The sequence below is a fragment of the Juglans regia genome, chromosome 9 (assembly GCF_001411555.2).
Source record: "Juglans regia cultivar Chandler chromosome 9, Walnut 2.0, whole genome shotgun sequence".
Lineage (NCBI taxonomy): Eukaryota > Viridiplantae > Streptophyta > Magnoliopsida > Fagales > Juglandaceae > Juglans > Juglans regia.
This window is the reverse complement of record NC_049909.1, coordinates 11,456,801-11,469,619: the sequence shown is the minus strand read 5'-3', so window position 1 is coordinate 11,469,619 and position 12,819 is coordinate 11,456,801. Positions and strand designations below refer to the sequence as shown.

The following is a 12,819-nucleotide window of genomic DNA, read 5'->3' as shown; positions in this document are numbered from 1 at the left end:
GTGAGCGAAGTGGAAAAAGACAGCCCTGAGGTCTAGATCCAAAGATTTTTCAAATGTACTTGTTTGTCGATTCGTCTGGATTTTTTTTTTTTTTCTAAACAGATAGTTTGTAGATTGTTTTTCAATTTTCTTTAATTTAATTTATATGAGTATGATTTCAGATCTACCCCTTTGTCTCTCAAGTACTCTGAACGAATTTTTTTTTCCTTCGATCAGAACAATTTCATATATGCCCTCTCTGTTATTGTTACATGCCCAAAATGTTTAAGTTAATAGGGCTACATAAGTTAGGGAATTTCCTTTATTATTCAAGGGTATTTTCGGTTATGTATATTTTATTGTTCAACGAGTCTAGACTAAGTCAATGGGCTGTTACAGTACATGGGCATGTGTTGAGTGGGTCACGCACCAGTCCGTGCGAAGTGGTCAGTTATTTCCCTTAATATTTGCAGCTGTAAACGCCTATTAAAGGCCAGGTTATCATGAATGAAAAATCAACAATTTGCATTATCAATTGCCGTGAGCAACAATTGGAGTTCCTGGCTACTCGAATTGCCAGAGTTTATACCATCAGTTCCTGGAGATGAATTGGTCTCAGAGCCGCATTCCTACGACATGGCTGAAGGAACACGATTGTCACAGTTATCTGAAACAGTAAACCACCTACAAGGGAGTACCGCTGCACTAAAGGAGGAGTAATCCAGGCATGGAATGCTAATAAAGGGCATGTTGTAGCAGCTCAATAACTTAGCATCAAGTTATGACAGCTTGGTACAAATTACAGTTAAACTTAGTTCAGGGGAAGGGACCTCTAACAATGTAAAAGTAAATGCTAATCCCTTGTTTGTTGGACAAGGGGGCATCCAAGCTAGATCTTTCTATTTGGATTTTCCTCGCTTTGATTGAGGAGATCCTAGTGAATGGATCTTGAAGGCACAGCAGTTCTTCAATTACTTTGAGACTCCGGAAGACCACAAGCTGGAAATTGCCTCTTTTCACATGGAAGGGAAGGCACAGACTTGGTATTATTGGCTGAAAGAATCAAGTCCAGTGACAAAATGGGATGACTTCCAGGAGGCTCTTCACACCAGATTTGGGCCTTCAGCATACGAGGATTCAGTAGGTGCATTCACCAAACTGAGGCAAACAACGAGCGTGGAGGAGTACCAGACAGCTGTTGAGAACCTATCCAACAAAATAAGTGGGGTAAGTGAAGAGTTTCGCATAAGTACTTTTCTAAGTGGATTAAAAGATGAATTGGGATCATTGTTACCATGTTCAAACCAAATACCCTTGCTGCTGCTTTTGGCTTGGCTAAGCTACAAGAGAAAGAAGTAACCAGAAAACAGTATTTTTACCGAAACACTCAAACCCAAAATAACCCTCATGCACCCTCATTCAAGCCTGCACCTCTCAGATTACCTGGACAAAACACCATACCCCGATTACAAGCCCCAAATCCAGTACTTAGACTACCAGCCCCCCAAAACCCGAGACCCAACCCACCATTCCAGAGAAGAAATCCTTACCCCATACAGCGTGTAAGTCCTGACCAAATGCAGGAAAGAAGAGATAAAGGTTTATGTTATTTTTGTGATGAAAAGTATCACCAACGACACAAATGCAGTAGGCCCAAACTATACTTATTGGAAGGAATGGAATTTGAAGGAGAAGGAGAAGAAGAATTACAAGAAGAAAAAATTTTAAACCAGCTTAAACCAGGAATGGAATGTGTTCGACCCTATCAGTACCCTTATTATCAAAAAGAAGAAATTGAGAAGCTGGTCAGGGAGATGCTAAAGGTTGGGATCATCCAACCAAGTCAAAGTCCATATTCTTCACCGGTTCTCTTGGTGAGAAAAGCGGATGGGAGTTGGCAGATGTGCATTGATTATCGAGCCCTCAACAAAGATACCATCAAAGATAAGTTTCCCATCCCTAATATAGATGAGTTGTTGGATGAGCTTAATGGTGTTGAATTGTTTTCTAAACTTGACTTAAGGTTGGGCTATCATCAAATCAGGATGAAACCCGAAGATGTGCCAAAAATTACCTTTCATACACATGAAGGACATTATGAATTTTTAGTGATGTCCTTTGGGCTCACCAATACTCCATCAACCTTTCAAGGTTTGATGAATGGGATATTCAAGCCGTATCTCAGAAAATTTGTTTTAGTTTTTTTTTATGACATACTTGTGTACAGTAAATCTGTTGAAGAACATGTGGGCCATCTTTAAAGCTGTCTTAGAAGTTTTAAAACAACACCAATTGTATGCGAAAGCCTCAAAATGTGTTTTTGGCTGTCGAGAGGTGGAGTATTTGGACCATGTAATTTCCAAAGAGGGAGTTAAAGCAGATCCATTAAAAATTACAGCCATGATGGAGTGGCCTGAACCTAAGAATCTTAAAGTTTTAAGGGGATTTTTGGGTTTAACAGGTTATTATCGGAAGTTTGTAAGAGGATATGGAAGTATTGCAGCCCCTCTGACTGCTTTACTCAAGAAAAAGTCTTTTAAGTGGAGTGAGGAGGCTAGCCAAACATTCACAGCATTGAAGTTAGCTATGGTGACCCCACCCGTGCTCGGCTTACCAGATTTTTCCAAAATGTTCATAGTAGAATGTGATGCTTCTGGAAATGGGTTGGGAGCTGTCCTAATGCAGGAAGGCAGGCCACTAGTCTATTTAAGTCAAGCCTTAAAAGGTAAAAATTTGTTTCTATCCACTTATGAAAAAGAATTTTTGGCTCTGGTGTTGGCATTTCGAAAATGGAGACTTTATTTGTTGGGACACAAATTTAAAATAAGGACTAACCAGCAAGCTCTAAAGCACATTTTGGAGCGAAAAGTTGGAACACCTTTTCAACAAAAGTGGTTAACAAAGCTATTAGGCTTTGATTTTTGTGTCGAGTACCAAAGTGGCAAAGGAAATAAGGCAGTAGATGCTCTTTCCCGGTTGCCAGACCAAGGAAACAATTCAGATCAAGACGTAGCCTTGACTAGTTATGGGGAAGCCAAGGCAATAAGCATGGTGATGGTTAATTGGTGGGAAGGCCTCCGTCAAATATATCAACAAGATCCCCAGTTGCAGCAGTTATTCAACCACTACCATCAAGGGAAGCTCGATCCCCTCAAATATCAGTTTCGAGGAGGGTTCCTATTTTAAAAAGGGAGGTTACATTTGGGGACCCTAAGGATACAGCTGGAGCAAGTCATGCAGCAATTCCATAGCAGCCCCATGGGAGGGCACACTGGTTCACAGAAGACTCACTCCAGGCTCAAGAGAGAATTCTTTTGGCATGGCATGAGAAAGGACATCAGGAAATTCATAAGAGAATGCGAGGTATGCCAAAAAAACAAAACAGAAAACCTCAAACCAATTGGGGCTCTACAGCCTCTGCCAATACCAAGTAAAGTGTGGGTGGATATCAGTATAGACTTCATAGAGGGGCTGCCTCTATCCAAGGGATACAGTGTCATCATGGTGATAGTGGATAGGTTCAGCACATACAATCATTTCATACCAATGGCACACCCATATACAGCAGCAATAGTGGCAAAAGCATTCATGAAAAACATTTTTAAATTGCACGGCATACCACAGAGCATAGTAAGTGACAGAGATGCAATATTCACAAGCAACTTTTGAAAAGAAATCTTCCATCTAAGTAGAACCAAGCTGTTAATGAGTTCGGCATACCACCCTCAAACAGACGGGTAGACATAAGTGATGAACAAATGGTTAGAGGGATACCTCAAGTGCTTTACCAGTGATTGACCCAAAGATTGGGCTAGTTGGTTAGCTCTAGTCGAGTGGACATACAATACCTCGAAACATTCCTCCACTAGGTTCTCCCCCTTTGAGATAGTCTATGGACAAGAACCTCCACATCTCCTCCCGTATGAACCTGGAACCACGGCAGTACAAGCAGTTGAAGACGAAATGAGGAGCCGAGATTTCATCCTCACTTTGGCACGAGAAAACCTGCAAGAAGCTCAAGCAAGAATGAAGCTGTACGCAGGCAGAAGAGAACAGAGAGGGAATACAGTGTGGGGGATTGGGTCTATTTGAGGTTAAGACCCTATAGACAGATGACGGTAGTAGTGAGGAAAAACTTGAAGCTTTCCCCAAGGTATTTCGGGCCTTTCCAAATCATTCAAAAACTTGAGAAAGTTGTCTATAAGCTCGATCTACCCAAAGAATCTAAGATCTATCCTGTATTTCACATATCTTGCCTCAAAAAGAAGATTGGGACTCAGGTAAACCCTAACCCTAGATTACCGACAGTGATGGAGAATGGCGCCATGGCTCCTGAACCCGAAAAGATAATAGAGAGAAGGCTAAAAAAAAGGGAAACCAAGCAGGCATTGATTTTTTGGTTCAATGGAAGGGAACCAACAAAGAAGATGCAACCTGAGTTGATGCCGAAGAGCTGCGCAGGACATATCCCGAACTCGTGGGCGAGTTCTTCTGAAGGGAGGGGTTGTGTTACACGCCCAAAATTCTAAAGGGAGGGGTTGTGTTACACGCCCAAAATGTTTAAGTTAATAGGGCTACACAAGTTAGGGAATTTCCTTTATTATTCAAGGGTATTTTCGGTTATGCATATTTTATTGTTCAACGGGCCTAGACTAAGTCAATGGGCTGTTACAGTTCATGGGCATGTGTTGAGTGGGTCACGCACCAGTCCGTGCGAAGTGGTCAGTTATTTCCCTTAATATTTGCAAATGTAAAAGCCTATTAAAGGCCAGGTTATCAGTAAACGCCTATTAAAGGCCAGGTTATCATGAATGAAAAATCACCAATTTGCATTATCAATTGCCGTGAGCAACAATTGGAGTTCCTGGCTACTCGAATTGCCAGAGTTTATACCATCAGTTCCTAGAGCATAATAGTTATCGACTCATATGAACGATTTTTTTTTTTTATATATATCTGAACATATCTCTGTCTCGAGTCTTCTAAAGAAATTTTTTTTCCTTAGATCTGAGCAATTTCATATCTGCCTTTTCTTGTTTTGACTCATCTGAACATAATTTTTTGAAGATTGTTTTTGAGTTTGCTTTAATTTAATGTATATGTGTATATTCTGAGATCTAACCTCTTTTGTCTTTCAAATCCTCTGGACGGGATTTATTTTTTAGATCCGAACATATATTTTACAGCGTGGAATATTATAGATTTAAGAAAATATTACAGCTTTGGTTTGGTTTGGTTTGGTTTGGTTTCATACATGTGTATTGATCCCCTTTTTTCAATAAAAGATACGCTAGACTGTTAACCAACTTGCGGAAATGAAAACATGTTGAATTGAGAGAAGAAACCAAGAAAAATCGTACTGATGTCGAGATTGACAAGGAAAAAGTATTGGACGAAAACACTGTAAAAATGCAAAGAGAAGATAACAGAGCCAGGGACAGAAAGGGGGAAAAATGGAAAAAATACAAAAGCAGGGGCAAAATTGGTATAAATGTTAGAATTGAGGGATAGAAACGGGAAACAAATACAAAATGAAGGACAAAATTGGCAGAAAAGTGTTAGACGACTCCTACATGCTTAAAATGAAAGTGAGGGATAAAAATGGTAAACAAACGAAATACAAGGGCAACATTGTAAAAATGCAAAGAGAATATAAAGAGTCAGGGACAGAAAGGGGAAAAAATTACAAAAGCAGGGGGCGAATCAATATAAATGTAAGAACTAAGGGACAGAAACGGAAAAAAAATACAAATAGGGACAAATTTGGCAGAAAAGAGTTAGACGACTCTGCCTGCTTATTCGTCCTAATCTATTTTATAATAAAAATAATTTTATAATCTAATGTACCACATCAAATTATGTTAATTTATAAGTTTACTTTTATGAAATTTTTTTAGAGTTAAAAGTATTTGTCTTAATTTAATTAAATATTTTCATAAGTTTAATTTGATAATATATATTATATAATAATTATATAGTGAGATCATTGAAGATGTGAATTCATGAGAGCAAAACTTAATACTTTGGGAATCATATAGTATATAGATGAGGCCTCATTTGTTTTCAAAAAACATCTCATCTCATCTCATCTAATTATTACAATTTTTCTAACTTCTAATACAAAATAAAATAAACAATTCAACTTTTTTAAATTCTAAAATAAAAATAATATTAAAAAATATGTTTTAACAATACTTTATTCAATTTTTTAACTTTAATCTCATCCCATCTCAACTCTAAAACAAACAGCCCTAAGAATTATCATGACATTTATCAGGTAAATCATTAATCCAAGGAAGAACAAAGATTTGAAAATACCATTATTGAACAAAATAATTTCATACAAAACTATAATCGGACATAAATGCTAGTGAGTGCAAGCATCCTGGAATTACTGCTTCGATGATTGAGCAGCTAGCAACCAATACCAGACAGAAACTTGCCCTGATTCTGTGAAAAACAACTACATATTTACAACTTCATTTAAGCAGATAAAAGAGTTCTCTGATCTTTCAGCAGCTGCCAAAGATACCTGGAACTATGGATGTATTAACATCTAATAACACCTCTAACTTCTCTCACTACAACTGCTCGCAAAATTTTTCGGCAGCACTCACTAACACTATATTTGCAAGTTTAATCATACCAATAGTCTGTTTTTTTTCCTCCTTTTGCTTCAGAATCCATTACTGTATTTCTGAGTTTTCCAAATCCTCTTTCTTTTTGAAGCCACAGATCTCCTTATTGAGAACCATTTCAGCACACTAAATAGCTTTGTCCATCTCCTCTGGGCTTTATCAATGGCAGCAACAGCTGTGCAACGTGCCAGCAGGAAGTTGTCGACGGCACTCTGGAGATCCGAGGGTGATTGTAAAGTGAGGTTCTGAGACTGAAGATCAGTATCAAAAAATTGCAGATGGTCCTCATCACAGAAAGCTTGAGACATGGGCTCTGTGTCACAGATCAGGGAGTTGGTGACTTGGCTTGGGAAATTTAATGTCTGGTGATCATACCTCAGATCCATACTGTCAATACTGGGCAAGACATAATCATCCAAGCCACTAGAGACCCCAACAGAATAGATGGATGAAATGATATCTGGAGAAGAGGCGCTTGGTTGTGTAAAATCAAACCCACTAGTCTTGTGAGAAGCCAGAAGCTTGCTCCCATTAGAACTCTCTGTCCTTGGTGAGCTCACAGTGTTCATGTGTGAAGAGCCATCCACAAGAGAGGCTTCATCATCAAAAGCGATGACTTCCCCGCAGTGTTCGAATGCAGAAATTACCAAGTTGTGGGCATCAACCTAAAGGAAAATTTTGATCTTAAGAAGTCTGAAATGCACAAGAAAAAGGGAGAAAACCATGAAATATAAGCAGAATTTAGGTAATAAGAAGAGTACCTTCTCAGTTTCTGAAAGCTTATCAACCGGAACAAACTGGCACTCTGAAAGGAGTCCCATCACTTGTCCAACAACATTGAAAACCACACCAGTTTTCGGTTGAGAACTTGGAGGGCAGTACACGTACATCCTCTTTTCAAGTACACATGTCCGAGCATGCTCCACAGTGATTTCCCACATCTTAGCTGACATGCCTGTGCCAAGGATCTGCACATGTCCAAAGCCATTACTGTAACTACTCAATTCAAGGAGAGCTCAATTACTACATCTTTCCCTGTACTTGGAAATTCTCATTTAAGCAGTCAATACAGTTCAGTTTTTTTTTTTCTTTTGAAAGGATTACATTGGAGTTCAATGTCTGAGCACAGATGACTTATAAAGTCTAGTAGTTCGTAGGTTTCAGTGAGAACACTGATTTGGACTCTTGATTCTAAATGGCAAACCATAACCCTGGCTGCAGACTATACACTGGAAATACACCTACAGATGGTGTCTGGACCATCCAACTGGGATCCACCACCAATCTCAAAAGATGTAACTATAGCCATGTCTAAATCTTCAACATTGACACACATCATGTCTGACTTGGAAACCCAAGCTAAAATCAAAATCACCTTATTCCACTGGTGCACCTAAGAAATTATCCCTTGTACGTCAGTTCCAAAAAGAAAAACATTCAAGAGTATCCATTATCCTCGATTAAAAAAATAAGGGCTGTTCAAATCAGTTAACTTTTTCTTGTTTTCTGAGTTTTAACTAGCACAAGAAACAGTACACCATCCTTTACAAGATAGACGCTGGAAATAGTACCTTAACTCAAAATTCTAGACATAAATTAGTGAAGACTTCAAAAGGAAATTAATAGAGGTAAGTGCAATTTTAATTACGTTTCGGAGTCTTGGAGGGTCTATGAAGAGTAGAATCAAAAAGTCCTTCACGGTGTTGATGTTTTCCCGACTCAAACGCTTGTGGAAAGCTCCATCTTTGCCGATCTTTTCCAATCTCCATACTTCATCAAACAGTGAAGGAGGGTGATGCTTCTTGTACACTGCAATCAGAATCAGAAGTTACAAAACAGTTTCATTTAATTCTTTCTCTTGAGTTGCTTTAGAAGCCTATGCTCACTATATTTATCAACAAAGTTGAGATGCTTAGTCTTCAAATTATGCAAGAAAGTCATGGACGACGTTAAGACAAGATAGCAAGTTGTTCATATTACAAGAGTACATTTAATAGAAGCATGAACTTGCCAAGTAGATTAAATTCATAAAGATGTGTTTTCAATATTTTCCGGTTAGTTATATGATCTCACCGGTAATCAATAGCTCTAACAATAAGTGAGCACGCATAAGGGATTGGCATGTAATATAAGAGAAAATAGTAAAACAGAGAACTTGAAGATTAAAACAAAACTTCAATGTGATAAAAATGAGCTGCAATATCAACCACTAAAAACACTAATACTTGAAGTTTTAAAATTGGTTCTTGATAATCAAAGCAAAAAGTTATTAAGAATAAGTACTCACATTCTCCACGGTGATCCCTGACAATAAAGGATTCTGTCTTTGCTTCTTTTACTCTTCTTTCATCAATGCTATCAACAACTCTTGCACCTAGCCTGAATCTACGGCTTCTAGTCCAGCTTGAATTATCTGTGAAAGAAATATCACTGACTAAACCAGTGCCTTCTTTAAGATTTACAAACGCGTCTCCTGTAAGTAGGGGTTTCTTTCCTTCCCTCTCTCTCACAATGTTGTTCTTAAACTCTTCAAGTGTCCAATTCTCATTCTCATCACTGTCAAAATCACCCTCAAGAACTACAATTTCCACCTTGGCTAAGGATTCTGACCCAGAATTTACAATTTTCCCAGTAAGAATATCGACCAAAGCTACTTGTATGTTAGAACAATCTTCTCCTTCAATTCGAGCTCCAGTAAATACCGGAAGAGAGAGGTTGTTAACAAACTTTAGCTGTAAGCTTCTTGACTCAGACATATGAACATCATTCCCACAAATTTGTACTTCATTCCCACAATTCCTGAACAGAATGGCAAAAGATGCATCATCTATCAAATCTTATTGCTGATGGTAGTTAACATGACAACCTTTGGAAAAGTAATTTTAATCACCAGGGTATTATTTCTTACTGTTTCATGCTGTTCAAATGCTTTCTTAGGGCAAAGTCAACTTCCTCTTTGACCTACAAATGCAGAACCTCAATGAGTATTGACCAATTATACAACCACCAATTGAAACTGTGACCAATGTAAATTCAGAATAGAAACAATATCAAGATTAAGGTAGCCAAAACTCAGAAATGAAAACTTAGTGCTTCAATTCACTGACAATGATTTCCAGTCACCTCCATTCTTTTAAACTTTGAAATGATACAACATTTCCACTATTTTGGAAAACATAAAGAGTTGAGTTCTTTATGAATAATAGTGAATTAAAATGGTAGAGTGGGTTTTGTGGGGCCCAACCTAAGATGAGTTTAAATGTGTTTGGATGTTAAGATGAATTTAGATGTATTTATGGGAAGTTGAAAAATATTGTGGGTCCCGCATGTAAATAGGTGTTGAGTTGAAAAATGTTGTAGGTTCCACGTATAAAGAAGATTTGAGTTAAAATGAGTTTAGTACTTTGAGAGTTGGATGTTTGGATGTTACGCTCAGCTTAAAATTAGACGTCCAAGTTCCAAATGGGCCCTTAAACTTCCAAATCCAGTTTGATTAATTTCCATGATTAGGTAGGAATTAACTCCTTAGAAGTCCCATCACCATGGCACACAGAGTCAAAGTGCAGTAGTTAAAATCCTAAAGTAGCTATTAGTGTATCAAGTAAGGAACCATGTGGATTTGTGAGGTAATTGTATTATCACAGTCTCCACCCCTGCTTGGAAGAGGAAAACTAATCGATCGAGCAATGTGCAAACATCATATGGTTAGAATGTTTTCTTAGAAAGAAGAGCACAGTCATCACGCAATGGAAGGATACATGTGGCAGACAATTGTGAGGGTCATCACAAAATAGGCTGACATTCATGTTAGCTGCAGCTTACAAAGCCATGGTACTATGGTAGCATATTACATCACCAATGCTTAGAAAGGGTCTATATTGAGGACTATATCAATCTTATATTTCAACAAATTGGCATGGACAGAGATAAATTGTTTTCTAACACAATTTTTTTAAGTTCAATATATAACTGTCCGGCCCATTATCACAGATAAGCTTAGCAAAAAAGATGAACTTACCACTTTACGAATCAGAGGCTCTAGAATGGGCTCCAGCAAATGATGGACTGATTGCATCCTCATGACCTCCATAACAACACTGAACGTCATGAACATATTCATTAGAAATCGTATTCACGAGAAAAGTTGTCACCAGTTTGGTCCAGTATATATACCTCATCACACACACATATTATATACATATTATATATATATAAAAGTGAAAACCCAGAAATAATGTCTTCCGGGTATGGAACCAAGTGCACTTTCATATGCAAGCAGCAGAAACAATATTTTTCAGTACACATGCACGACAGTGCAATTATTCAATCAGAAACCATTTTCTACAATCTTTCCCCGAAGTTTATAGCAATAATATCCCTTTCTAGGAAACCAAAAACAACATTAGCCCAAATCACGAACCCTACAGGATTGGAACTCTGACCTTACACTCAACACTCATTCGCTTGTTACAGAAGGAAGAAGATATCATTTGGTCCAGAAGACCGATGGCATCGATATTCCCCCGCAAATGTCAAAGCCAGAAGCAATGAAATTCCGCATGAGCAAGACACATTTGAGAAAAGTTTCCACTTAACAAGCAAATAAACAAACCTGAGTTACACCAAACCCATATTATTTTTACTCCATATAGCAATAAATGACAGTCAACAAGTAATTTCCCCAAACAAGCATAACCCACTTCCTTCCGCATTCAATATTTCACTTGCCTCAGACAAGATTTCCAGAAACAGTAACATAGCAACGATACACAGAAAGAAAAAATAATCAAAGCTATATTAAACAAAAGTCCCTCTTACTTCTTCAAAGTAGGAAGCCTCCTACGCTTATCCTGAGGAAAGCTCCCATCTGGCCGGGCCTTGACATCCTCCTGGTGCCTCTTATGCGACATCATGAAATCCCAACAAGACCCACAAAACAATTTGGAGGGTGATGCTGGTGCTGCAGCGAACCAGGAAGATCAACAACTAATAAACAATAATATCCAAGAGAGAGAGAACGAGAGAGCAGATCACCAACATGCAGTACAGCGATACTAAACTGGGGCAGCTATATATATACTATGTAAGCAAATCGTAATAAATGACAGTTAAGAGGTAGACTCCAAAATAGTACTCGTACTTTAGTGTCGTCTTTTCATCCACTGTCTGAATTTGGCTGCGTCTGGGATGCTTCTCGGTCCTGAGGTTCTCCCATATATTATCATTCTTTTCTTTATCTTGTTTTGGCATTGGTGATGATGGTGACACGCGAGTGAGAATGAGAGTGAGAGTGTGAGTGAGGGGTCCATGTGAGAGATACAAAGCGCGTTACGTGCTTTGTTGTAGAGGCTAGACTCTAGAGAGAGAGAGAGAGAGAGAAAGATGGGGTCCACAAAATGACGCGGATTTGCGGGTGAATATATCTATATGTATCATCATCTATCAATTCGGCGCGTAACGTGAAATGCAGTCATCTACACTTATCATGGGCCCTACCACAGCGATTCGCTTGGTCACATTGGATTCCCCCCCGTTAGGCTAAGGTATGGTAGGTACGTATTACCATTTTCTTTCTATTTATCATTACAAAAGAAATACGTCCAGATTGAATTTCAAATCAATTCCTGATTAAACCTGAGTTTACTACTGTGAGATAAATACAATAATAACAAGCTGTAGTTTAAGGATGCATAAATTTGTGTCTTTTTTAACAGGATTTATTATTAAAAAAATTAATTTTTTTTAATGTTAGTTTCATATTTATCCATTTGTGTATGTAAAATTTATAAATTTTAAGACTGTAAATATCATGACTCTAATACAAAATGATGACATATATTAAAAATGTATTAGGATTGAGAACGGTTTTTGAGTTATTTTGTTGAGAAAATATATTTGAGCAACAACTAGATCTTACAAAAATAAAATTATGAAATGATATAATTTGATGTACTATAAAATTATTTTTATTATAAAATAAATTTAATATATTATATAAAATCACGTCAATTTATGAATTTAAAATTTGTAACAATTCTCTTAGTTGAAATTTAAAAAAGTAATTAATAATATCTGGGCGAGAGATTTTTTTATTTTATAGAAATTGTTTTAAACTTTTGTTTATTCAGAAACCAAACACAAATTATAATTCAGATAATTAATATATATATATTATATATGTGTGTATATTACTATTATACAA

General features: G+C 37.5%; 1 protein-coding gene across 1 annotated transcript; it reads right to left on the bottom strand.

The window, feature by feature from the left end:
- Positions 1-6,273: 6,273 nt before the first annotated feature.
- Positions 6,274-11,692, bottom strand: LOC108981063 (calmodulin-binding protein 60 A-like). Its single transcript, XM_018952135.2, has 7 exons — positions 11,436-11,692; positions 10,636-10,714; positions 9,526-9,578; positions 8,905-9,416; positions 8,266-8,426; positions 7,379-7,585; positions 6,274-7,282 (listed from the first exon to the last, which is right to left on the bottom strand). Exons 1-7 carry the CDS (start codon positions 11,528-11,530, stop codon positions 6,656-6,658), a joined length of 1,734 nt encoding a protein of 577 aa, XP_018807680.1. The 5' UTR covers positions 11,531-11,692; the 3' UTR covers positions 6,274-6,655.
- Between the last annotated feature and the right edge of the window lie 1,127 nt (positions 11,693-12,819).